The sequence below is a fragment of the Pan paniscus genome, chromosome 3 (assembly GCF_029289425.2).
Source record: "Pan paniscus chromosome 3, NHGRI_mPanPan1-v2.0_pri, whole genome shotgun sequence".
In the NCBI taxonomy this organism is placed as follows: domain Eukaryota; kingdom Metazoa; phylum Chordata; class Mammalia; order Primates; family Hominidae; genus Pan; species Pan paniscus.
Genome location: NC_073252.2, coordinates 183973816 through 184001544, shown reverse-complemented (window position 1 = coordinate 184001544; position 27729 = coordinate 183973816). Strand labels below are relative to the sequence as shown.

General features: G+C 42.3%; 1 protein-coding gene across 4 annotated transcripts in view; it reads right to left on the bottom strand.

Moving 5' to 3' along the window:
* Positions 1-229: 229 nt before the first annotated feature.
* Positions 230-27729, bottom strand: part of KLKB1 (kallikrein B1) — a 43631-nt gene continuing 16131 nt past the window's right edge. For 3 of the 4 annotated variants that reach the window (XM_063604040.1, XM_055112090.2, XM_057302236.2), the window contains 13 exons: positions 27217-27379; positions 25451-25557; positions 22856-23015; positions 21426-21535; positions 10257-10416; positions 9354-9463; positions 9033-9195; positions 8821-8933; positions 8497-8665; positions 4376-4551; positions 3053-3148; positions 1496-1635; positions 230-848 (listed from right to left, as the gene is read on the bottom strand). In XM_063604040.1, the coding sequence (XP_063460110.1) occupies positions 657-848; positions 1496-1635; positions 3053-3148; positions 4376-4551; positions 8497-8665; positions 8821-8933; positions 9033-9195; positions 9354-9463; positions 10257-10416; positions 21426-21535; positions 22856-23015; positions 25451-25557; positions 27217-27379 (1859 nt within the window). In that variant the 3' untranslated portion in view covers positions 230-656. Of the gene's footprint in view, positions 849-1495; positions 1636-3052; positions 3149-4375; positions 4552-8496; positions 8666-8820; positions 8934-9032; positions 9196-9353; positions 9464-10222; positions 10417-21425; positions 21536-22855; positions 23016-25450; positions 25558-27216; positions 27380-27729 lie in introns of those variants that run through there. The other variant, XM_024928639.4, reaches the window with a different exon arrangement.

Below are 27729 nucleotides of genomic sequence, written 5' to 3'. Positions count from 1 at the left end.
TTGCCTGCCATGAAGGCTGTGCAATGCTGCACCCCTTGAGCTCCTTGGCACGCGCAGCCTGGACCCTCCTAGCCATGCCCTGGTAGCAAAGTTAGGAGGCCAAGAGGCAAAGGTGCCCATGGGTTCAGGTAACCCATCTCTTTCTTATAAAAGTGGGTGTTCTCCCTTCCTCTCGGCAGAACAAAACCCAAGCCCGCTAGCTCTTTGCCACACGTGAAGCAGGCAATAGTGGGTTTCAGTGGCCGACCAGGTGCAGCACGGAGAGGAAATTACATCTTTGAGCTATACTGAGTTCCAGAGGCAGCAGTGCAATTAGAGGGATCCCAGGAACTGTGCTGGAACCTCGACCACTTACTTTCAGTTCTGTTTCACAACCAGAAGAAAACACTTGCTAATCGTGATCTTTCACCATTTTATTTCACAACACACAGTCATGGAGATCTCAGTTGCGACCTCGCATTGTCAGCCCCTGGTTACGGCGTGCTGAAAGCGGGCTTCAGCCAGACATTGTCCTCAGCAGCTCTGAGTGCACTGTGTCTTTTGTCCTTAGGATGCAAAGAAGACGCCGCTCTCCATGCTCTGCAGGTGAGGACCCCCAGGCTCAGAATTTGACTTGAACTCAGGCTGTAAAAATCGCCTAGACTCTGGACTGCTTCTCATGCTGGTGACTGCATCCGAGCTTTTCCATCACTGCTCTGCGTTTTCTCTAAAATCCAGTCCATGTACTCAGCGACTTTGGTGTAGACACCAGGTTGCTCCCTGCGGGCACAGCCTTCACCCCAGCTGGTGATGCCCACCAAACGCCACATTCCATTGTGTTTGCAAACTAAGGGACCACCTGAATCTCCCTGAGCCACAGTGGAAAAATAAAATAGTAGAAAGTTACGACAATGGGATTCAAATAAGTGACTGCCTCTAAAGTTCTGTAGTCCACCACACAGCGACACACACACACAGATACTTTCGTATTTTTTTGTAGAGATGGGTTTCATCACATTGCCCAGACTGGTCTCAAATTCCTAGGCTCAAGTGATCCACCTGCATTGGCCTCCCAAAGTGCTGTGTGTGTGCAAGACCTTGCTTGCCAGACACACACACACACACACACACACACTCACTCTTTCTTAAAGTTCTCCAAGTATCTCATGTGCCTGCATTTTTCGTATCCCCTTTTCTATCTGAAATAAATCTAACAAAGAAATCTTGATATCATCATCCCAATGACAAAGAAGTCTAATGTTTTTATATTCTAGCACAATTATTGCATGTATATTTGCCCCTCTTAAATAGCACATGCATAGATTGTGACATATATCATAAATAATATAAATATGTATTATGTATATTCAATTTGTTAAAAGTTGCTTATCAATTTATCAGATCATTTGTCTCTGAATTTTTTTAAAAACTATGATAAATTATGCTATTGGAAAATATATTTTGAAATGAATTTTCTCAAGCAGCCTATTGTGTTTTTCATAATCTCATGAGTTACCTTACAAGCATCTTTTCCCCCTTCTTTATAGCCAGCACAGACCATCCGTTGGGTTATTTTATAATCTTGATATCTTTTCTGGCATTCTTCATTTGTTACCAAAGGAATATTTACCTTTTGTAGAATATTTTGGATTTCACCTGTGAGTAACCAATATATAACTTCAGAGGGAGGAAACACAATAAATAATAAATATGGAAATAAGTTTTAAAGTGAATCAGAGCAGTGTATTTTTCATAAGGACCTTATCTTTGAATACAAATAGACAGTAAAAATTGGGAAGATAGTGTTACACACACACACACACACACACACACACACAGAGAGAGACAGAGACAGAGAGAGGAAGAGGGAGAGAGACGGCACCCTGTACTGTCCTCTTATTGCCTATGTGGTGTTGGGACAAGCCCAGCACCCTGGGCTGACCAGAGACCTTGCTTCCATGTTTTCTGCCATCCCCTCATCTCAGTAGCAGCCCCCTAGAAATCCCATTTTATATTTATCACCTACAACAATCCAAAGCCTGGAAGTTCTCACTTTTCATTTTTTTGTTTTATATATTCAAAATTATAATTTACAACTATATCGTTTCTGAAAAGCCCTCTGAGCTTTGGCAACAGAGGGGTCTTTTGTTTTTGAACAAATGCAGGCCAGCATCTCTCATGGAGAACAGTGTTGGGAGCTTTCATGGCTTAGTGAAGATTACTTTAAATTTCTTCTTGTCTCAGATTACCAATAAAAAATCTAAAAATGTGGATTACTTGAACAAAAGACTGAATCGGGAAAGATGGAGACAGTTTGGCAAGCCACCTTCTTCTGCAAAGAATGACACAAATATTATTCTCCATAGTGAGACGACACACCTGCCTGTGCTCCCGGCCATTAGCACCAAGGGAGAACATGGTTTTGGGAGACGGGAACGCTGCTAACACTGAGGACCGGGTGGTCTTGCACGGGCTTGTCAGCCCTAGACGGGCCCAATCTACGCTGCTAACACTGAGGACCGGGTGGTCTTGCACGGGCTTGTCAGCCCTAGACGGGCCCAATCTACGCTGCTAACACTGAGGACCGGGTGGTCTTGCACGGGCTTGTCAGCCCTAGACGGGCCCAATCTACGCTGCTAACACTGAGGACCGGGTGGTCTTGCACGGGCTTGTCAGCCCTAGACGGGCCCAATCTACGCTGCTAACACTGAGGACCGGGTGGTCTTGCACGGGCTTGTCAGCCCTAGACGGGCCCAATCTGCGCTGCTAACACTGAGGACCGGGTGGTCTTGCACGGGCTTGTCAGCCCTAGATGGGCCCAATCTGCTCCATGCAAAGTCAAGCAACTGATCTTTATAATGAAGTAAGATGCTTAAAAGTCTCCCTCAAATTTTTTTTCAAGCCAAAGCAAAAATACACTTTTTAAGAATAACTGAATAAATATTTGGGAATAAATAGGAAAGATAAAGAGTTTAGATATAATTTCAGACAGAAACCGATTAAAACGACCCACTCCATGTATTTCAACATGTGAGACTGACTCTAGAAGCAATATTTAAAGCGTCATGCTTACCTTTCTCCTTCGAGAAGCCCCATCCGGTTATCCAACAGTTGGTATAAATTGTGTTTGTGTCACCTTTGGAAGGTAGGCATATTGGTTTTTGGAATTCTGAAACATAATTTTTAAATTAGAGTTTGGTCAAATAAAGTTATGGATATAGACTTTAAAAATACATCTTTTTCTTTTTCTGTGTTCTCTTTCTATAGAGTAGCATCAAGAATAATTTTTTGCTTTCTGCCCAACCTCTAATGCTAATGATTCAAGAAAATTTGTCACCACCATTTTTCACATGACATTTTTGGTGTTACAATTTCCTGAGTTAAATTCTTAAAACTCAGAACCTAAATCTACGGTCAAAAGCATTTAGAAGTTCCTGTGTCTTATTCCATGTATACTATCCTTAATAGTCATAGCAGGGTGTCTTCACTGTTCCAGACATGAAGTGCTTTAATGTATTAATTATTACAACAGACCCAGGAGGAAATTATCATCCTCATTTTACAGATAAGGAAATTAAGAGGTGTAAAGAGGTAAAGCAACTTGCCTGAGGTCACATAATTGTTTGTGTGCAGTGGCACGATCTTGGCTCACTACAGCCTTGACCTCCTGGGCTCAAGAGATCCTCTTGTCTCAGCCTCCTGACTAGCTGGGACTACAGGTGCACACCACCACACCCAGTTAATTGTTTTTTTCTAATTTTAAGTAGAGACGGGGTCTCACTGTGTTGCCCAGGCTGGTCTCAAACTCCTGGCCTCAAGCAATCCTCCCACCTGGGCATCCCAAAGTGTTGGGATTACAGGTGTGAGCCACCATTCCTGACCATGAATGTTATTGGATACGGTAGGTATTCGGCTCCTGGCAGCAATGACCCTCCAAAGGCAACACCTCTGACCACGATGCTCTGGCCTTCCAGGGCTTCTTTCTGCATGAGTCTCTTTCCTACCCAAATTATACCTGGAAGTAGATATCTGATCCCACTTGCCCTCACACATTCGAATATCCCTAAGCCCAAAGCAATGACAGTTCTGCTACTCTTGTCAAAGCAAGCCCAGTGCCTCTCAGACGGCACAGACATTTCCCACGCCCGTTATTTCCATCACCTGCATGCAGTTGTATCCCTCCCTGAAAGAATTAATTCACATGTCTTGCTCTTTAAGTAGAAGAGATTTCACGGCAAGTCGCAGGGTCTTCACTTCCTAGCAACCCTCACCTTTCCCTCAACTCCACCAGTCAGAAAACGACGACAGTCTCTCTAGGTCTGCCCTCTTATTCAAACTGATATGAAAATATCACCAGCGCAATTCTGCTCTCCACCTTCTTACATATGCTACATACCAGTGTAATTCAAAGGAGCCTGGAGTTTTATCAAGGCGATATCATGATTCCCTTCTGAGACTTTATAGTTTTGGTGAATAATAATCTCTTTTATTTGTGAGAAAGGTGTATCTTTTGTAATGTCTGACAGATTTAAAATGCCACTATAGATGCGCCAAACATCCTGCAGGGGAAGCCTAGGAGAGAAAAATAAATACCTGTTTGAAACTGGGCAGGCCTTCCTTCAATAGTGTTCCTTTTTCCTATCACTCTCTTTCAAAGAACTGGGAAGGAAATACATAGGACACATTTTCTCCTACCTAATTCCTCCTTCTGGTAATTTTTCATCACCAATAGCGGCAGTAGTGAATCTCTGAAGATTCTATTTAACAAATTGAAAAGTGTACATTTATGTAATTGCATCATGCTTACTGCAAGTGGAAACAAAAAGAATGTTGCTGTCCCATTTTTGAGAGACACTGTAGTGGGAAGAGACTAGCAATTTATCATGGAAAAATTAAGCTCATTCACCAAAGCTGAACCTCATTGCTCCACTAAATTCAGAACTGTCAAGAAGTCAGGCTGATCTTCTAATGCTCTTCTAATTAGTCAGAGCAGGAGGACTTTAGTGTTGTTTAAACTATCTCTATACAGCTGGGCACAGTGGCTCACACCTGCAATCCCAGCACTTCGGGAGGCCGAGGTGGGTGGATCCCTTGAGGCCAGGAGTTCAAGACCAGTCTGACCAACATGATGAAACCCTGTCTCTACTAAAAATACAAAAATTAGCCAGGTGTGGCGTGCGCCTGTAATCCCAGCTACTCAGGAGGCTGAGGCAGGAGAATCGCTTGAACCCGGGAGGCAGAGGCTGCAGTGAACCAAGATTGTGCCACTGCACTCCAGCCTGGGCAACAGAGAGAGACTCCATCTCAAAAAATAAATTAAAGAAATATATAAATAAAATAAAATATATCTGTATTTTCGAAAGTATGAAAATTTAAATAGATTATTTAAAAGATGAATGTATACTAAGTACATCCAAAATTCTGATCTAAAGCAAAGCCTTATTCTGTGCAAAGATCTGGGAATCTTTATCATCACCAAATAGTGCAAGGCATGTGTGCACAAAATTCTAGAAAAAATGATGGAGATATCAGGTGCAAAGGGGCCTTTTTTTTATTATCAATGAAATCATTACACTTTTATGTCTATTATCTCTTATAAACTCACAATACTGAGCCTTCAAGAATGAAAATTCTTGGTCCCAAATTGGAGTGCATTTAGTAAAAAAGACACCTACTATTTCCCATCTTGGGCCTTTTCTTCCAGGCCAACCACCTTAAAGTCACATGCAAGGTCATGTATGGCAGAGCCCCTTCACACGATGACAAGGTGGAGGGGTCTTGCTCCACCCACGTGTACCACCGACTGCTATATTTTGGCGGCAGTATGTTCAATCCTAGTATACAGCATCTAAGCATGAATTTCACTAAAACAAAAATACTTTGTGTTTATTTTTCAGAAAAATCAAGTGTCTTCTAGTATTTCTTTTGCTTTTTATATGCTTTGTCCATTTCTACATTTCTTATTGAATATAGAAATCACAGTTTACATTTTTTGAAGTGTTTATGTTCTACACACAGTACTAAGCATTTTAAATACGTCACTTAATCCTCCCAATAACCTTACAAATTCAGGACTATTACTATTCATATTTTAGATCAAATAAAGCTCAGAGGGATTTACAAATCTTCTAGGGCCACACCTCTAATAAGCAGCAAAGCTGTCACTTTAGCCATGTTCTGTCTAACTCCAAAGCCTCAGTATTTTAAGACTTACCTAACATGTCTACTATTTGACCAATAAATTGAAATAGATCAAATTATATACATTGAAATATACAGAGTACGAAACTCTCACTTTTAAAAATTATTATGACTTAGTATATTTATGAATCAAAGAGCAAGAAGTAACATTTCTATGGGCCTGACAAAGAAGTCTTTGAAGAACACATCAGGGATTGGTGGAGGGATTGGTGGTGGGTGGTGGGACTGGTGGTGGGATTGGTGGTGGGTGGTGGGATTGGTGGAGGGATTGGTGGTGGGTTGAGGGATTGGTGGTGGGATTGGTGGTTGGTGGTGGGATTGGTGGTGGGATTGGTGGAGGGATTGGTGGTGGGATTGGTGGTGGGTGGTGGGATTGGTGGTGGGATTGGTGGAGGGATTGGTGGTGGGATTGGTGGTGGGTTGAGGGATTGGTGGTGGGATTGGTGGTGGGATTGGTGGTGGGTGGTGGGATTGGTGGTGGGATTGGTGGTTGGTGGTGGGATTGGTGGTGGGATTGGTGGACGGATTGGTGGTGGGATCAGTGGTTGGTGGTGGGATTGGTGGTGGGATTGGTGGTGGGTGGTGGGATTGGTGGTGGGATTGGTGGTTGGTGGTGGGATTGGTGGTGGGATTGGTGGTGGGTGGTGGGATTGGTGGTGGGATTGGTGGCAGGTGGTGGGATTGGTGGTGGGATTGGTGGTTGGTGGAGGGATTGGTGGTGGGATTGGTGGTGGGTGGTGGGATTGGTGGTGGGATTGGTGGTTGGTGGTGGGATTGGTGGTGGGATTGGTGGTGGGTGGTGGGATTGGTGGTGGGATTGGTGGTTGGTGGAGGGATTGGTGGTGGGATTGGTGGTGGGTGGTGGGATTGGTGGTGGGATTGGTGGTTGGTGGTGGGATTGGTGGTGGGATTGGTGGTGGGTGGAGGGATTGGTGGTGGGTGGTGGGATTGGTGGTGGGATTGGTGGTGGGATTGGTGGTGGGTGGTGGGATTGGTGGTGGGATTGGTGGTGGGTGGTAGGATTGGTGGTTGGTGGAGGGATTGGTGGTGGGATTGGTGGTGGGTGGTGGGATTGGTGGTGGGATTGGTGGTTGGTGGTGGGATTGGTGGTGGGATTGGTGGTGGGATTGGTGGTTGGTGGTGGGATTGGTGGTGGGATTGGTGGTGGGTGGTGGGATTGGTGGTGGGATTGGTGGTTGGTGGAGGGATTGGTGGTGGGATTGGTGGTGGGTGGTGGGATTGGTGGTGGGATTGGTGGTGGGATTGGTGGAGGGATTGGTGGTGGGATTGGTGGCGGGTGGAGGGATTGGTGGTGGGATTGGTGGTGGGTGGTGGGATTGGTGGTGGGATTGGTGGTGGGATTGGTGGTGGGTGGTGGGATTGGTGGTGGGATTGGTGGTGGGTGGTGGGATTGGTGGTGGGATTGGTGGCAGGTGGTGGGATTGGTGGTGGGATTGGTGGTTGGTGGAGGGATTGGTGGTGGGATTGGTGGTGGGTGGTGGGATTGGTGGTGGGATTGGTGGTTGGTGGTGGGATTGGTGGTGGGATTGGTGGTGGGTGGTGGGATTGGTGGTGGGATTGGTGGTGGGTGGAGGGATTGGTGGTGGGATTGGTGGTTGGTGGTGGGATTGGTGGTGGGATTGGTGGTGGGTGGTGGGATTGGTGGTGGGATTGGTGGCGGGTGGTGGGATTGGTGGTGGGATTGGTGGTTGGTGGAGGGATTGGTGGTGGGATTGGTGGTGGGTGGTGGGATTGGTGGTGGGATTGGTGGTTGGTGGTGGGATTGGTGGTGGGTGGTGGGATTGGTGGTGCGATTGGTGGCAGGTGGTGGGATTGGTGGTGGGATTGGTGGTTGGTGGAGGGATTGGTGGTGGGATTGGTGGTGGGTGGTGGGATTGGTGGTGGGATTGGTGGTGGGATTGGTGGAGGGATTGGTGGTGGGATTGGTGGTGGGTGGTGGGATTGGTGGTGGGATTGGTGGTTGGTGGTGGGATTGGTGGTGGGATTGGTGGTTGGTGGAGGGATTGGTGGTGGGATTGGTGGTGGGTGGTGGGTTGGAGGAGTGGGGTACTGTCTTCATTTCTCTTTCTGTGGAGAATACCCACTCAGAGCCATCTGTCCTGTACAGAGACCACACTCTGTTCTAATGGTCAGGTTGGTCAGTGCTTGGACCCTACAAGTTAAATGTTGTGAATACCATCTCTGCTTTAACACGTCTCTTTTCATAAAGTCACATGGCGGTGAAGCAGCTGATCATAGATCCTTCAAAATGAAAAGCCAAGATAAGACTCTGGATGAGATGCATCCAACACTTACCCATCAAAGCAGTGGGCAGCAGTGAGGACCCACTGGTGTCCTATGAGTGACCCTCCACACAGGTGCCTCTGAGCTGTCAGCTTCACCTGCAGGCTCACCTGCCAGGGCCACTCTCCCCAAGAAGAGTTTGTTCCTCCAACAATGCGTGTGCTTGTTTTTGTTGTGCAGACTGAAAAGAGAGTGTTGACGCTAATGGTTGGAATTAGAAGTGAATCAAAGTCCCTTCTAACCAAGGAGAACAAGACACATAATTCCTTAAAACTAAGCAAACTATCAACATGACAGACATCCCTGACAGTTCCACGAAAAAGTGAGGTTACTCACCAGAGTCATCCCCAGTGTTACACAATCTCAAAGAGTAACCAGAGCTCCCTTGTGTCCCATACACAATCCTAGTTGGAGAACCATCCATAGATAATCTTAAGAAACACTTACACCTAGATGAAATGAACAGTAGAAAGAGTAAGCCTTCACAGGGGGAAAGAGAATATGAAATGGTCATGTCAACGGTCTTTGAAAAATAAAATTTCCTTTACTTCTCTTCCTTACAGTCTTCTGGGAGTAAAGAATAAGTGAAAAACTGACAGCGAATCATCTTTGTGCAAGTCTCTTGGCAAACATCCACTCCTTTAACGAAAGTCACATTCAATTCTTCTCCTCCAAAGTCAACTCCCGGGTAAATTTTAGAATGGCAGGGTTCTGTGTCAATTATAAACACAAAAAGATATCAAATGAGAAAAGCAATGAACGACATTTACACAAGTTTCTGTTACCTTGAGGATTGTTTCATCACTGTTGCTGTTAAAAGTCATGAAATAGGTTACATTTTATGTAATATTATTATCAAATCACATTACCAGGTAAAGTTCTTTTGCAGGTTAAAAGGCTATATCCAGATATGGTGTTTTCTTGAGGAGTAGAGGAACTTGGTGTGCCACTTTCAGATGTTTTAAGAAGACAAACATTTCTATTTTTTTTTTAAAAAAAAGCAAGAGAGAAAGAAAGAAATTTGCATTAAAGGCATTAGGCAAATACAAAAGCAGCTCACACCCAAAAAGCAACTTGGCAAATTTTATTCTTCTGGGAAACTCTCTTCAAAGTAAATCCAACTACAGGACTCTAATAAATTGCAGAGATTAAATGTAAATCAAGCCACCTCTCCCTCTGGAGAAAACTAATAGGCACAGACAACCTGAAAAGAGGACAATGATGAAGTTCCACCTTCTAACTGGAAAAACAAACAAACAAAAAAAATCAAAGAACAAATTCTGGGAATTCATGCTGCCGATGATATTACATAACTAGACACCCTTCTCTTAGCTCCATGCTGTGTGCAGAAGAGGGTGAGTTATCTGAGATAAAGACAGTGGGCCAGAGCCTTGATCAGAATAAACAGGGCTCTAGTTTCCGAAACAAAGAGAAGAGGCAACAAGCTTAAGGGCTATACTGCCAGCGAGTGGATTTTACTCCAAGCTAATACAAAACATGAAGATCATGTTTTGAATCTTTATTCAAAGGCGTCAGATCCTTCTTTTTTTCTCATGGCTATTGCTTCCTTGATTCAATGGTAACATTTGTTTTAAAGTAAGAGACGATAGGCAGAGAAGTCTGCTAATCTCTTAACTAATCTGCACCTGGCAGAACAGTACCTACTTAAACTGCAGGTTCAAGTGTTTTGAGGGAAATGAACGAAACTTTTAAGAACTCAGACTATAAAAGTGATGACAGTACAGCAGCAAGTGCTCCCCATGCATACTCGCCTTTGTGACTCGATTTTCCATACATTTGTATAGAATGTAAAGAAGAGGCAGTTGGGGTGATAGGTGCAGATGGTTCGACACACAAAAGCATCTGGAGTGAGAACCCTGGCAACATCCACATCTGAGAACGCAAGATGCTGGAAGATGTTCATGTGGCAACCTGTGAACTCACAGAGAGAAGATGTTCCTTAGGAAATGACACGAGGCTAAATTTGCTTGTATTTTGTCACCATAGTTAAGGAAATTGTGACTATTTATTATTCATAGTACTAAACATCCTAAGTGAAAAAATGTCCTTTAAAGTATCTGCAAACTGTTTGCCATTTAGAGGAAGGCAAAATTGGTCTAACTCTAAGGGGCAAATTCCTATTTCAGAGAAATAATAGCTGTGCTCCCAGCTCCAGTCACCACCATTGCCAAATGCTTGCATTACTCAGCATGTGTTTATATTTCCTTTATATTACTCTGCCTCTGAGGCCTTAGGAATGTAAGGGTTTTTCTGTTGTATTTTCCTGAATATTATAAAAAATTCTTTAATAAGAAGTGATTAACAAAAATGCCTTGTGCCCATTAAAATTAGAACAGGAGACAATCCACTTCTATTATCATTACATTAATATGATCTTATATCTTAGTTTCGTTTTAGTTGTGTACATATCATTTATGTAGTTTACTAAATTTGATAACACGTAATTCCATTGATACTCATTGGTCTACAGATTCAATGCACTCTCTATCAAAATCCTGCTGCTTTTTTATTGCAGAAATTGACAACCATCCTAAAATTCATATGGAAATGCAAAAGATCCGGAATAACCAAATTAATCTTGAAAAAGGACAAAATAAAAGCACTCAGACTGTCTGAGTTCAAAACTTACTGCAAAGTTATGGTAATCAAGACTGTGTGTAACTGGCATTAGGATAGGCATATAGGTCAATGGGATAGAAATGATGGTCCAAAAATAAACTCTTACATTTATAGACAATTGATTTTGAAAAGGGTTTCAAGACAATGGAATAACTGAATACCCACATGCAAGAATGAAGTTGGATTCCTACTTTACACCATATACAAAATTTAATTTAAAATGCATCAAATGCCTAAATGTAAGAGCTAAAACTATAAACCTCTAAGAACAAATCATAAGCAAAAATCTTCCTAACCATGAATTAGGTTTTGGCGTTTTAGGTAAAGCACGTGCAAGAATAAAGACAGACTGGATTTCACCAAGTTTAAAAACTTTGGTGCTTCAAAGAACACCATCAGTAAAGTGAAAAGATGACCTGCAGATGCACAGAAAATTTTTGAAAATAATATATGTCATAAGAGTGTAGTATCCAGAGTATATAAAGAGTTCATACAACTCAACAATGAAAATAACCCAATTATTTTTAATGGCCAAAAGATTTAAACAGAGATTTTCCCAAAGAATTTATTCAAATTGAAAATGAGCACATGAAGAGATACACAACATTATTAGTCATTAGGGAAACGCACATCAAAACCACAGTGAGACACCACTTCACGCTGCCTAGAAAGGCAATAAAAACAAAGACAATAACAAGTGTTGTTAAGGTTGTAGAGAGACTGAAGCCCTCAATTGTTGCTGGTAAGAATGTAAAATTGTGTAGCTGCTCTCAAAAACAGTTTGGCAATTCATCAAAAAGTTAAACATGGAGTTACTCTGTGATCCAGCAATTTTAATCCTAAGTATATACATAAGAGAATTTAAAATGCATGCCTACACAAAAACTGTTGTCCATAGCAGCATTATTCATAAGAGGCAAAAAAAAAAAAAAAATCCAGAAACAACTCAAATGTTCATCAAACTAAGTATATAAACAAAATATGTTTTATTCATACAATAGAATCTTATTTAGCCCTAAATAGGAACAAAGTACTGATATATGCTAGAAGACGAATGAGCCTTGAAAACATGCCAGGTGAAAAAAGCCAGATGCAAAATGTGCTGCATTGCATGATTCCATTTATGTAAAATGTCCCGAAGAGTCAAGTCCACAGACATGGAAAGTAGACTAGTGGTTGCCAGGGGATTGGAGGAGTAGGGAATGGAGAAAGACGGCCAATGGGAAAGGAGAAAGACAGCCTTTCTTTTTTTTATTTTATTTTATTTTTATTATTTTTTTGTGAGATGGAGTCTTGCTCTGTCGCCCAGGCTGGAGTGCAGTGGCGCAATCTTGGCTCACTGCAAGCTCCGCTTCCTGGGTTCAGGCCATTCTCCTGCCTCAGCCTCCTGAGTAGCTGGGACTACAGGCATCTGCCACCATGCCCAGCTAATTTTTTTTGTATCTTTAGTACAGATAGGGTTTCACCGTGTTAGCCAGGATGGTCTCAATCTCCTGACCTCGTGATCCGCCCGCCTCGGCCTCCCAAAGTGCTGGGATTACAGGCGAGAGCCACCGTGCCCAGCCTGGATACAGCCTTTCTTTTGTGGTGATAAAAATGTTCTGGAACTAGACAGTGGTGATTGTTGTGCAGTCAGGTGGATATACTAAAAACCACGGAGTTGTACACTTTCAAAGGGTTAATTTTATGTTATCTAAATTAGATATCAAAAATTTTAAATCTACTATGAAAAAACAATATATGCCATATTAAAATACCAAGCTTGATAGAAGGGATTCATGTAAAACAGACACCTTATTTATATACATAAGAATTAAATTTTCTTGGTATTTTCAGCAGTTTCATAGTGATTCTCAAACATCCTTCAAGTCTTATAAAGTGCAATTAAGCCCCATCTTTTCCAATGTGTATGTATGATTCTAAGAACTTTACATTTATCCATGTTAAATGTCAGGCCTCTGGGCCCAAGCCTACATGCATACATCCAGATGGCCTGAAGTAACTGAAGAATGACAAAAGAAGTGAAAATGGCCGGTTCCTGCCTTAACTGATGACATTACCTTGTGAAATTCCTTCTTCTGGCTCAGAAGCTCCCCCACTGAGCACCTTGTGACCCCCACCCCTGCCCGCCAGAGAACAACCCTCTTTGACTGTAATTTTCCACTACCTACCCAAACCCTATAAAACATCCCCACCCCTATCTCCCTTCACTGACTCTCTTTTTGGACTCAGCCTGCCTGCACCCAGGTGATTAAAAAGCTTTCTTGCTCACACAAAGCCTGTTTGGTGGTCTCTTCGCATGGACACACGTGATATTTGGTGCTGTGACTCAGATCAGGGGATTTCCCTTGGGAAATCAATCCCCTGTCCCCTGCTCTTTGCTCCATGAGAAAGATCCACCCATGACCTCTGGTCCTCAGACCAACAAGCCCAAGGAACATCTCACCGATTTTAAATTGGGTAAGCAGCCTCTTTTTACTCTCTTATCCAACCTCTCTCCCTATCCCTCAACCTCTTTCTCCTTTCAATCTTGGCGCCATCCTTCAATCTCTCCCTTCTCTTAATTTCAATTCCTTTCATTTTCTGGTAGAGACAGAGGAGACGCGTTTTATCCATGAACCCAAAACTCTTGCACTGGTCATGGACTCGGGAAGATAGTCTTTCCTTGCTGTTTAATCACTGCAGGGACACCTGCTTGATTATTCACCCACGTTTCAGAGGTATCTGATCACCGCGCAAATGCCTGCCTTGATCCTTCACCCTTAGTGGCAAGAACCACTTTCCTGGGGGCAAGCACCCCCCAACCACTTCTCTCCATGTCTCTACCCTCTTTTCTCTGGGCTTGCCTCCTTCACTATAGGCAACTTTCCACCCTCCATTCCTCCTTCTTCTCCCTTAGCCTATGTTCTCAAGAACTTAAAACCTCTTCAACTCACACCTGGCCTAAAACCTAAATGCCTTATTTTCTTCTGCAATGCTGCTTAACCCCAATACAAACTCGACAATGGTTCCCAATAGCCAGAAAACCGGCACTTTCGATTTTTCCATCCTACAAGATCTAGATAATTCTTGTCATAAAATGGGCAAACGGTCTGAGGTGCCTGACGTCCAGGCATTCTTTTACACATTGGTCCCTCCCTAGTCTCTGTTCCCAATGCAACTCGTCCCAAATCTTCCTTCTTTCCCTCCCATCTGTCCCCTCAATCCCAACCCATCTGTCCTCTCAATCCCAACCCCAAGCGTTGCTGAGTCTTTCCAATCCTCCTTTTCTATGGACCCATCTGACCTCTCCCCTCCTCCCCAGGCTGCTCCTTGCCAGGCCAAGCCAGATCCCAATTCTTCCTCAGCCTCTGCTCCTCCACCCTATAATCCTTCTATCACCTCCCCTCCTCACACCCGGTCCAGCTTACAGTTTCATTCCACGACTAGCCCTCCCCCACCTGCCCAACAATTTCCTCTTAAAGAGGTGGTTGGAGCTAAAGGCATAGTCAAGATTAATGTTCCTTTTTTATTTATCCGACCTCTCCCAAGTCAGTTAGCATTTAGGCTCTTTTTCATCAAATATGAAAAACCCAGCCCAGTTCATGGCCCGTTTGGCAGCAACCCTGAGACGCTTTACAGCCCTAGACCCAGAAGGGTCAGAAGGCTGTCTTATTCTCAATATGCATTTTATCACCCAGTCAGCTCCTGACATTAAAAAAAAAAAACAAAAACAAAACTCCAAAAATTAGATTCCAGCCCTCAAACCCCACAAGAGGACTTAATTAACCTCGCCTTCAAGGTGTACAATAATAGCGGCAGCCAAGTAGCAATGTATTTCTGAGTTGCGATTCCTTGCCTCTGCTGTGAGACAAAACCCAGCCACATCTCCAGCACACACAAAAACTTCAAAATGCCTAAACTGCAGTGGCCAAGCATTCCTACAGGACTTCCTCCATCAGGATCTTGTTTCAAGTGCCAGAAATCTGGCCAATGGACCAAGGAATGCCCGCAGCCTGGGATTCCTCCTAAGCTGTGTCTCATCTGTGTGGGACCCCACTGGAAATCAGACTGTCTAACTGGCCTGGCAGCCACTCCCAGAGCCCCTGGAACTCTGGCCCAAGGCTCTCTGACTGACTCCTTCCCAGATCTTCTTGGCTTAGCGGCTGAGGACTGACGCTGCCCGATCACCTTAGAAGCCTCCTGGACCATCACAGATGCTTTAGGTAACTCTTACAGTGGAGGGTAAATCCATCCCCTTCTTAATTAATACAGAGGCTACCCACTCCACATTACGTTCTTTTCAAGGGCCTGTTTCCCTTGCCTCCATAACTGTTGTAGGTATTGACCACCAGGCTTCTAAACCTCTTAAAACTCCCCAACTCTGGTGCCAACTTGGACAACATTCTTTTATGCACTCCTTTTAAGTTATCACCACCTGCCCAGCTCCCTTACTAGGTCGAGGCATTTTAACTCAATTATCCGCTTCCCTGACTGTTCTTAGGCCACAGCCACACCTCACTGCCACCCTTTCCCCAGTTCAAAGCCTCCTTCACATCCTCCCCTTGTGTGTCCCCACCTTAATCCACAAGTATAGGACACCTCTGCTCCCTCCTTGGCAACTGATCATGCACCCCTTACCATCCCATTAAAACCTAATCACCCTTACCCCGCTCAATGCCAATATCCCATCCCACAGCATGCTTTAAAAGGATTAAAGCTTGTTATCACTCACCTGTTACAGGGTGGCCTTTTGAAGCCTATAAACTCCCCTTACCATTCCCCCATTTTACCTGTCCAAAAACCGGACAAGCCTTACAGGTTAGTTCAGGATCTGTGCCTCATTAATCAAATTGTCTTGCCTATCCACCCCATGGTACCAAAGCCATATACTCTCCTATCCTCAATACCTCCCTCCACAACCCATTATTCTGTTCTGGATCTCAAACATGCTTTCTTTACTATTCCTTTGCACCCTTCATCCCAGCCTCTCTTCACTTTCACTTGGACTGACCCTGACACCCATCAGCCTCAGCAACTTACCTGGGCTGTACTGCCACAAAGCTTCACAGACAGACCCCATTACTTCAGTCAAGCCTAAATTTCTTCCTCATCCATTACCTATCTCGGCATAATTCTTCATGAAAACACACGTGCTCTCCCTGCTGATCGTGTCTGGCTCATCTCCCAAACCCCAACCCCTTCTACAAAACAACTCCTTTCCTTCCTAGGTATGGTTAAGTACTTCCGCCTTTGGATACCTAGTTTTACCATCCTGACTAAACCATTATATAAACTCACAAAAGCAAAGCTAGCTGACCCCAAAGATCCTAAATCCTTTAGCCACTCCTCTTGCCATTCCTTAAAAACAGCCCTAGAAGCTGCTCCCACACTAGCTCTCCCTAACTCATCCCAACCCTTTTCATTACACACAGCCAAAGTGCAGGGCTGCGCAGTCAAAATTCTTACACAAGAGCCAGGACCGCGCCCTGTAGCCTTTCTGTCCAAACAACTTGACCTTACTGTTTTAGGCTGGCCCCCACCCCCATGACTGTATCTCTCTGATCCACCTGACATCCACTCCATTTCCCCATATTTCCTTCTTTCCTGTTCCTTACCCTGATCACACTTGGTTTATTGATGGCAGTTCCACCAGGCCTAATCACCACTCACCAGCAAAGGCAGGCTATGCTGTAGTATCTTCCACATCTATCACTGAGGCTACTGCTCTGCCCCCCTCCACTACCTCTCAGCAAGCTGAACTCATTGCCTTAACTCAGGCCCTCACTCTTGCAAAGGGACTACGTGTCAATATTTATAGACTCTAAATATGCCTTCCATATTCTGCACCACCATGTGGTTATATGGGCTGAAGGAGGTTTCCTCACTACACAAGGGTTCTCCATCTTAATGCCTCTTTAATAAAAACTCCTCTCAAGGCCACTTTACTTCCAAAGGAAGCTGAAGTCATTCACTGCAAGGGCCACCAAAAGGCATCAGATCCCATTGCTCAGGACAATGCCTATGCTGATAAGGTAGCTAAAAAAAGCAGCTAGCATTCCAACTTCTATCCCTCACAGCCAGTTTTTTTCCTCCTCATCTGTCACTCCCATCTACTCCCCCATTGAAACTTCCACCTATCAATCTCTTCCCACACAAGGCAAATAGTTCTTGGACCAAGGAAAATATCTCCTTCCAGACTCACAGGCCCATTCTATTCTGTCATCATTTCATAAACTCTTCCATGTAAGTTACAAGCCGCTAACCCACCTCTTAAAACCTCTCTTTTCCTTTCCATCGTAAAAATCTATCCTCAGAAAATAACTTCTCAGTGTTCCATCTGCTATTCCACTCCTCCTCAGGGATTGTTCAGGCCCCCTCCCTTCCCTACACATCAAGCTCGAGGATTTGCCCCTGCCCAGGACTGGCAGATTGACTTTACTCACATGCCCTGAGTCAGGAAACTAAAATACCTCTTGGTCTGGGTAGACACTTTCACTGGATGGGTAGAGGCCTTTCCCTCAGGGTCTGAGAAGGCCACCGTGGTCATTTCTTCCCTTCTGTCAGACATAATTCCTCAGTTTGGCCTTCCCACCTCTATACAATCCGATAACGGACTGACCTTTATTAGTCAAATCACCCAAGCAGTTCCTCAGGCTCTTGGTATTCAGTGAAAGCTTCATACCCCTTACCATCCTCAATCTTCAGGAAAGGTAGAATGGACTAATGGTCTTTTAAAACACACCTCACCAAGCTCAGCCTCCAACTTAAAAAGGAGGACTCTGTCAAGGATAGAGCCCAAAAACTCACCAACCAAGCAAGTAATTATGCTGAACCCCCTTGGGCACTCTCTAATTGGATGTCCTGGGTCCTCCCAATTCTTAGTCCTTTAGCACCTGTTTTTCTCCTTCTCTTATTCAGACCTTGTGTCTTCCATTTAGTTTCTCAATTCATACAAAACCGTATCCAGGCCATCACCAATCATTCTATATGACAAATGCTGCTTCTAACAACCCCACAATATCACCCCTTACCATAAAATCTTCCTTCATCTTAATCTCTCCCACTGTAGGTTCCCACACAGCCCCTAATCCCGCTCGAAGCAGCCCTGAGAAACATCGCCCATTATCTCTCCATACCACCCCCAAAAACTTTTGGCACCCCAACACTTTACCACTATTTCGTTTTCTTTTTCTTATTAATATAAGAAGACAGGAATGTCAGGCCTCTGGGCCCAGGCCTGCACGTATACATCTAGATGACCTGAAGTAACTGAAGAATGACAAAAGAAGTGAAAATGGCCGGTTCCTGCTTTAACTGATGACATTACCTTGTGAAATTCCTTCTCCTGGCTCAGAAGTTCCCCCACTGAGCACCTTGTGACCCCCACCCCTGCCCGCCAGAGAACAACCCTCTTTGACTGTAATTTTCCACTACCTACCCAAACCCTATAAAACATCCCCACCCCATCTCCCTTCACTGACTCTCTTTTCGGACTCAGCCTGCCTGTACCCAGGTGATTAAAAAGCTTTCTTGCTCACACAAAGCCTGTTTAGTGGTCTCTTCACATGGACGCACATGACATTAAATATATGCAATACTTCAGCCCAATGTCCTAACCTGTTAAAATTGTTTTTACTTCGCTTTTCCTATCTAATATGTTGGGCACTATTTATAGATATTTTGGCCAAGCAACCAGTTGATTTCTAGGACATTCTCTATTTCAAGTATGCCATCTGGTTAGCCTCTGAACAGAAACCATGATGTTGCTTCCCCTAATTGCAATTTTATCAGCCAGTTCGTTTATCAGACTTTCTTCCCCAGAGGTGATAAAAATAAAAAAACCTTTTTTTTCCAATTGATGTTTTCCTCCTTTTGGCTTGAAAATATGTTTACCATCTCAATTGATAAATTAATAAGTCACATGGTAGGAATTTTCCATGTCAGAGTTGCAAATGGTTTTGTTAAATTAACTGAGGAAACGTGGTTACCCTGACGTCTCTCAAGATCTATGCAGGAAGATGGACCACAAGAGAAGGAAATCTGTAAATATAATGAATTCATATGTGTTGAGAGGCAGGAGGCTTTAAAACACCATTAAATCCATTAAAAAAACAAAAGGTGGAGTGAGCACTGTGAAATGTGTGTGACCCAAGGGTCGAGTTCTGGTTCAGCTCATCAGCTGTGTGGCCCCCAGAGCACCTTCACTTCTACCCTCCTTCCAGGAGCCTTAGGGGTTTTGTTTGTAAAATTAGGAAAATCCTTGGTGAAACCAAGGACAAATCTGTAGTGATAACTACAGATCATCCCTAATTTATGAATCTCATTTGGGCAGTTAGGCCAGGAGACAGCCCTACTCTAGGTTTAGGAGGCATGTGGCTACTGGGTGTTCCCTGAGGAACGGGGACCACATACTCAGTGAAAAGCCACGCCCTTAGCAGCTCAAAACACCACCTGAAACAGCCATATTTTTATCAGTCTGTAAAGGCCATTTGATCCGATTAAATCACATGTGAACTCACTGCAATTTAACAAGAAAGCAAGTACACAGATGAGCCATCCAGGGTGCTCTCCCAGGTGTGGACAGCAGCTGTGACAGCCCAGAGCCACAGCACGAGCTTGCCTGTTACCTGGGTAAGTGCAGCAAATCCTTCCAGCAACAGGGCTGGGTACAGAATGGAGCATGTTTGCATCGAGTCCTGCCTCCTGGCAGCCTTCAAAAACTCTCCCAGAAAAAAATAATAAGAACGTTAAAATTAAATCACCAGTACACGTGAACCTGGCACACACCATGGAGAAGGAGTGCTGTCGCAAAGAGGGGACAGGAAAATAGCCACCTTGTAACCAACCTTCCCAATCTTCCACAGGGAAATCCTAGCCCAGCACCCAATACAGGGCCAGGCACAGAGCCAGCACCCAGTACTGCGGAAAACTGGCCGTAAGGGATTTGCTTTTAGTAACATCTTGTCATTAACATCCTGACATGCTAAATGAGGTGGAATGTCATGGCAATTTTCTGGATAATTCCATTGAAATGACCTTTATGTGTGAAACGACAGAGTTTTATTTCCCTACCCCTGGTAGAGTCATTTCACTAGATAGGGACACAACCAAGGAATGACCTTACAGTTTTGCGACAATATCACTGTACCTACAACTATAACAATATCACTGTCCTATAACTATAACAACGTCACTGTACCTATAACTGTAACAATATCACTGTCCTATAACTATATCACTGTCCTATAACTATAACAATATCACTGTACCTATATCACTGTAACTACATCACTGTCCTATAACTATAACAATATCACTGTCCTATAACTATAACAATATCACTGTACCTTTAACTATAACTATACCACTGTAACTATAAGAATATCACTGTCCTATAACTATAACAGTATCACTGTCCTATATCACTGTACCTATAACTCTAACAGTATCACTGTACTAGTTTCCTATAACTATAACAATATCACTGTCCTATATCACTGTCCTATAACAGTATCACTGTACTAGTTTCCTATAACTATAACAATATCACTGTCCTATATCACTGTACCTATAACTATAACAGTATCACCGTACTAGTTTCCTATAACTATAACAGTATCACTGTCCTATATCACTGTCCTATAACTCTAACAGTATCACTGTACTAGTTTCCTATAACTATAACAGTATCACTGTCCTATATCACTGTCCTATAACTGTAACAGTATCACTGTACTAGTTTCCTATAACTATAACAATATCACTGTCCTATATCACTGTCCTATAACTGTAACAGTATCACTGTACTAGTTTCCTATAACTGCTGCTCTAGGGGCATAACCACAAACTCAGTGGTTAAAAACAACATAAATTCATTATCTTACTGTTCTAGAGATTGGGCCTTACTGGGCTAAAGTCAAGACATCAGCAGGGCTTCTTCCTCCAGGACGCTCCACAGGGAAACTGTTTCCTCGCCCTTTTCAACTTCTAGAGGCCGCCTGCATTCCTGGGCTCACGGACCTTCATCTTCAAAGCCAGCAGTGTAACACCTTCAAACCTCTCTCTCTGGCTCTGAGCCTTCCGCCTCTCTCTTTTTCTTATGAGCCTTGTGAGCACTCAACCCTGTGAGTACATTGGGCCCATTCAGAAAATCCAGAGTAAACTCCCCATCTCGAAGCCCGTAACTGCATCCCATTGACAGAAACGCTTTTGCCAGCTATGGGAACACACGCACAGGTCCCAGGGCTCAGCACAGGGACGTCTCTGGGGGCTCCTATTCCACCTACCACAATCACAAAGTGAAGTAGTACTACAATTACCAATTTCTGAAAGGGCACAGGGCTTCAGTGAGAATCCAGATTCCACATTACTCAGCACCTTTATAGCGGTAGGTGTTCCTCTGGGACTGTACTTTAATAGGCAATTGTTCCTGAATGGGAAGAAAAGAGGTTACTTTGCTTTCTGCACTTTGAGGGGCAGGGAGCAGTGCAGGTAACAGTTAGTATTAAAATGCACAGTGGAAAAACAATGACCCTGATAATGAGTGGGTTAGGGGTGTGCATTATTAACCTAATGGACATCCTTCCCCTCGCAAAGGGGTAAAGGAAAAGTTAGGGTGAGAATGAGGCAGGAGACTCCGTGACACTAAACCCTCATTCTATAAGCAAGGCCTATATGTGGGGCAAACGGAACTTCAGGAAAAATGACACCAAAATTCGCTTCAGGAAAGCGAAAAATGACACAGACTTCAGAAAATGACTTCAGAAAAAATGACACCAAAATTTTGCTTCAGGAAAAAATGACACCAAAATTGAGTAGAGCATGGAGTGATTGATAGACAGTAGAGACTGGGAAGGTGACAGAGAGGTGGGAAGGGGGCGGGTGTTGAAAAATAGCTTAGTGGGTACAATGTACATGACTCCAGTGATGGATATACCAAAAGCCCAGACTTTACCACTGTAAAATACATCAAAGTAACAAAATTACACTTGTACCCCATACATCTATGCAAATAAAAATAAGATTTAAAAATAAGGAAAAAAAATCACAAGTTAATATCAAATTGTGATTAGCTCTATGAATGAAATAAACAGAGCTGAGTGTGACTTAAAAGAGAATGCTCAGAAATGGGCTTTTGGAGGGGATGGTATTTGAGGAAAGACCTGCAAGAATCAGCTTTGGAGAAGTAGGGGAAGAGGATGCCAGGCTTTGAAGATGCGGTACAATTACATGCCACGGGAAAAGAGTAGAGAAACAAACAAAATTAAATGAATTATTTAATTAAAAAATGAAGGGCGAGGCGTGGTGGCTCATGCCTGTAATCCCAGCGCTTTGGGAGGCCGAGGTGGGTGGATCACAAGATCAGGAGTTCGAGACCAGCCTGACCAACATAGTAAAACCCCGACTCTACTAAAAATACAAAAATTAGCCAGGCATGGTGGCAGACGCCTGTAATCCCAGCTACTCGGGAGGCTGAGGCAGGAGAATCGCTTGAACCCGGGAAGCGGAGGTTGCAGTGAGTCGAGATTATACCACTGCACTCTAGCCTGGGCGACAGAGCACGACTCCATCTCAATAAATAAATAAATAAATAAAAGATAAAAAAATAAAATAGAGTAAGTAAATGAGGAAAGTGGTTAGAATAAAAGCCCTGTTTGGTTTTTAGTTTGGGAACAAAAGAGGTTAAGAAGAATACAGTGAAATCCTGGAGGCACCAAAACAAAGAACAAACACCTTGAATTATACTCACCGGTACTCTGCATTGTGAAATGTTTGCGTGGCATATGAAAAAAACTGGCAGCGAATGTTATTGGTGCACCTTTTTTGGCATTCTTCAACACTGCTAACCTTAGATACATTAAAATTGACTCCTCTCATATCAACTCCTTTATAAATGTCTCGATGGCAAGCTGTACAAGAAAAATACATAGAGCAAATACAGTCCATTTTCTTTCTAGAGGTAGATTAGATACCCACTACCATTTGGGTTGGTAGTTTAGAATGATAATAGCCCAGTTTTGGCAACTGCTATATTAACTAAGGGATTTAAAATTTTTATTATGTCCATAAATTATCGAACTCTGCTTGAAGTAAATACAATCCAATATTTTCCCTAAAGCACTAGCTTTGAAATTGGGTTACTTCACTTCTTAAACTGCAAGATGCATGCAGCAATACAGGTAAATTTCACGTTGAAATTATCAATGAGCAGTGGGAAATAAACAAGGCAATAATAATGAGGACACTGATAATGTGTGCTGAGGTTTGCATTATTAAAGAAACTGATGTGCCTTTGACCTTTTGCATTGAATGAAGGAGCTTCTCTATCTCCCAGTGTTATTTCTTTGCTTTCGACTTCTCCTGTCTGATTACAGATTGCATCCAGATCAATCATTACAAAATGTGGAGAGTTGTTGTTTACGCATGATGAAACCACTCCATTCTTGCTTTAAAATAGTGTTAACTTCTATTTAAGCACCCTTTTCATTGAGCTTTGTCTTACATGCAAAAGATACAGATAATTCTTTTCACAGACAGTGAAGCAAAATTAGGCTCTTTTTTTTTAAAGATTCAAATTTCTTGGTTAGACTTTTGGTTAAGGAAGTAATGTAACCAGAAGTATAAACTGTATACTTTTTTAAAGTTTTATTCCCCAAGATTATGTGGAATAAACCATAATCTACTACAGATAACTTTCCACTCCTAAGAAGTATGGTTGAAGTCATAAAACTAAATTTAAGGGTGGGAAAGACAGAAAATACACAAACTGTCAGGAAAACTATATGACAGTACGTTGAGTTGGGCAGGGAGGTGGATTATTCACTGTGGTTCTTAAACACAGGAATTTGCAGACTGTGGAAACGAAGTCTCTTTCCTATTTTTCTGCATGTGAGAAAAGAACAGGCTAAGAGTTGGGATGCGACTCTTACAAATAAAAACTCTTTAAGTGTTCATATGGAAGCTCTAAATGCTTTTGACTAGAATTGTTCTTGAGTGTAGAGATTTTATGTACTTGGGAACAATTTTTCACTTTAAGATGATGAAGTTAGAAAAAAACATTAAAAGCAAGCTAAGTGAGTAACACTGAGTTTTAGAGTACATCAACAATAACAGGAATATTGAGAAAGGCACAAATTACTTTTTCTTTAAATTTTGCTACAAGATACAACAATCAGAAATAGCACTTACTGGAATAATTTATACCAAATTGGATTAACATAAAAATTGATCTTTTAAAATAGGAAATGTACTCCACCTCACGTAGACCACACCTATTATACTGGCTAAGTCAGGCCCACATTTATAATGAAGGCATTGCCATCCTTTGATAACTGGTTAAAATGCAAACAGCAGGCTCAAAGTGTGTACGTATTGAAGAGGTGATATCAATGAGGGAGGAAAGGATGACAAATTTAAAAACATCTGAAATTTGAACCTACAAAATTAATTGTGCATAAGGAAAATAAAATAGTAATGATATATAGTCATACATAGAATAACAGCAGTTATTTTAAGATTCTGACAACCCATCAGTTGAATCTTTTCAGCACTTTTCACTTTCTTATCAGTCCCAGTCATGTTTGAGAAATAGTTCATTTGTCTTAAATTTATTAGGATAGCATTGGAAACTGTTTCCCAAGACATCAGTAGCTTCAGATGTCAGAATCAAAGTTCTCTAGCATCCTAGTCCTCAAGTTTCCTTTAGGAAGTATTATTCTTTGCAAGATTTGCAGAACTCAGTTCTTCAATTTGGGCCTAGTGGAATATCACAGAGTTTCCTGATGTCAGCACTGTTGATGTTTTGGGCCAGAAAATTATTTGCTGTGGACGACTGCCCTGTGCCTTGTAGAATGTTGGTCAGCATTCAAACATTCTGGCCTCTACTTAGTAAATGCTAATAGCATCCTCCCTAGTTGTAGCCACCAAAAATGTCTCCAGACATTGTCAAATGTCCCCAGTGGAAGAGACAAAATCACTGCTGGTTGAGAATCACTGATGTAAAAATTACCCTCAAGCGAACTTGAGAGAGATGTTCCCTTGTATTTTCTTAAAAATTCTTATCTGGAAACGAGACACAATTATTTGGATTCATTTTCTGCAAATCTTACACTTGAGCGCTAACCTCATAAATAATAGAGGCTCATTAAGTATGTGTTGATTGATAAAGACAATAAAAGTGTCCAGATGAATATGGGTCCCTCTTTTGTGTCCAGAATACTGCCCCATCTCCTATCTTTATGAGTGATGCCTTCCAAAAGGCTGTAGCAGTACAAACTTTGAGCAAAAGCTGTTCTAAGCAAGATCCAATATTAACTCAAATGTAGCTAAGAAATTCACAACTTACCACTTATTTGATGACCACATTGCTTCAAGGAATGTCCAGAAACTGCACCTGTTCGATGTACTTTTGGCAGGGTTCCTGTAACACTATCTTTCAAGAAGCAACCAAACCTGTTTGAAAAGTAGCTTTACTTAGGAAGTAGAATAATAAACATACATTGAGGAAATGTCTAGCATTTTCTATACACTAACAAATAAAACCAGGAATAAGGAAAATAATATAGCTTCCCCAATACTTGCTGGAAAGAACACTCTTAGAGCTAATTTTATAACACCCCATAATATCTAACTCCATCACTGCGTTTTCTTTACACTCACATTTTTTAAGTACAGGAAATCAACCATATTAAAGAGTTAATGATTTTTCCTGTGTTCTTAAACTTTCAGGCAACTATGTCCTCAATTGGTAATTATTTTTGCAAATACTTTCATTTACTTAAAAAGTTAACTTAGTGATAAGAGCTGGATTTGTATATCGTGTTCATCTTGCTTATTAACTCCTTGTAGTCTGCACTTAATGGAAGACTTCCCTCTGTCTTAGATGTCCACCTTCATGTTAATTTCATTATTTATAAGAATTCTAGAACCTTCCTCCACTTTCAATATGATGATCCTCACATACAATCTGAGTTTTCTCTACAAGTTTAACATGTGGGATCAGAGAATGACTATCCAATTTCTCGTTGGTAAACTCACATAGAGTGAAGATGAGTAAAGAGTTATGATATGGAAATGGGAACAACAAAGAAAAGCTTACTCTGGATATTAATCAAAAGGAAAAATCATTAAGATGAAACTGTGGCTCGTGATTAATAAGCATCTCTCTGACCTAATAAAAATTGTAATTACGGCTGGGTGCGGTGGCTCATGCCTGTAATCCCAGCACATTAGGAGGTAGAGGCAGGTGGATCACGAGGTCAGGAGTTCAAGGCCAGCCTGGCCAATGTGGTGAAACCCCGTCTCTACTAAAACTACAAAAATTAGCCAGACATGGTGGTGCGTGCCTGTAATCCCAGCTACTTGGGAGGCTGAGGCAGGAGAATCGCTCGAACCTGGGAGGTGGAAGTTGCAGTGAGCCGAGATCGCGCCACTGCACTCCAGCCTGGGCTACAAAGCGAGACTCCATCACACACACAAAAAAAACCGTAAGTACTATTTTTCCAATACTTTTACAAATTTCCAGTTAATAATACATATTCACACAAGCACAAGCACACATACACACACACCATACATAGCATCATGCCATAGGTGCCCAAACTGGCTCACTATAGGCCCCATTTAGAACTGCCCTGTCCCAAAATCACAAGTTCTAGATCTTTCTCCATTACATTCTCAGCAAAATGCTTGTCTTATGTTATTTGCTTTGGACTGTGCTATCCGCTAATGTGATCATGGGTCACACAGTTAAATCTGTTTCTTTATTCAGATGAAATGTTCACCTGTTAGACTCTTTCTTGAGACAATCCCTTAGCCCAATGATATTCAAGCATTTTGAGGCTTTGAATAGAAAATGACTAGCTTCTACTACTTTAAAGAAACACAGTGATTGTTTAAAATGCAGATTCCTGGTCACAAGAAACTTTGGTTCAGCAGATCTGGGTTGTGGCCTAGGAATCTGCATTTGTAAGAACCACTTCACGGGATTTTGCTGAAGCTGGTCCTTGAACCCCGTGTGAGGAAGAACTCTCAGTTATACTACACCTTTCTGCACAAAACTGATTTAGTTTTGAAAAACAGCTTCTCCAATAATGAAATATCAACTTTTACCTTTTCTCCATGTCATTGATTGAACTTGCTGGAAGAAAACTGAATAGCAAACACCTTGGGTGGAATGTGCACCTCATCTGGCAGTATTGGGCATTTGGGGTGTACATGGAAGCTACATCCCCACCTCTGAAGAAGGTGTTTTCATAGAGTTGAGTCAGACATCCTGTGACAGAACCATAAAAATTAATTTGCGGTAATTCAAATAATAATTTTAATAAAAAGATATCTGTTGTCTTAACTTGTCCCACTGACTGACTACTCAAAGACCTGTATAATAAAACTCTAATTATGCTGAGAAAATAAAATATATTAAGGCAACTATTTGAACAATGTATAGTGTTATTTAATTTTCTGGGTACTTCTGTATAAAACATTGGCTTATTTTCATTAAATTGCACAATAATTTGCACATAAATTCCCCACAATAAAATAAAATCCTAACTTAGTTTTTCCCTGTTGCTTGACATGCTATGAAAACATCATGCCTTAAAAAGAATAATATTTGCTCTATTT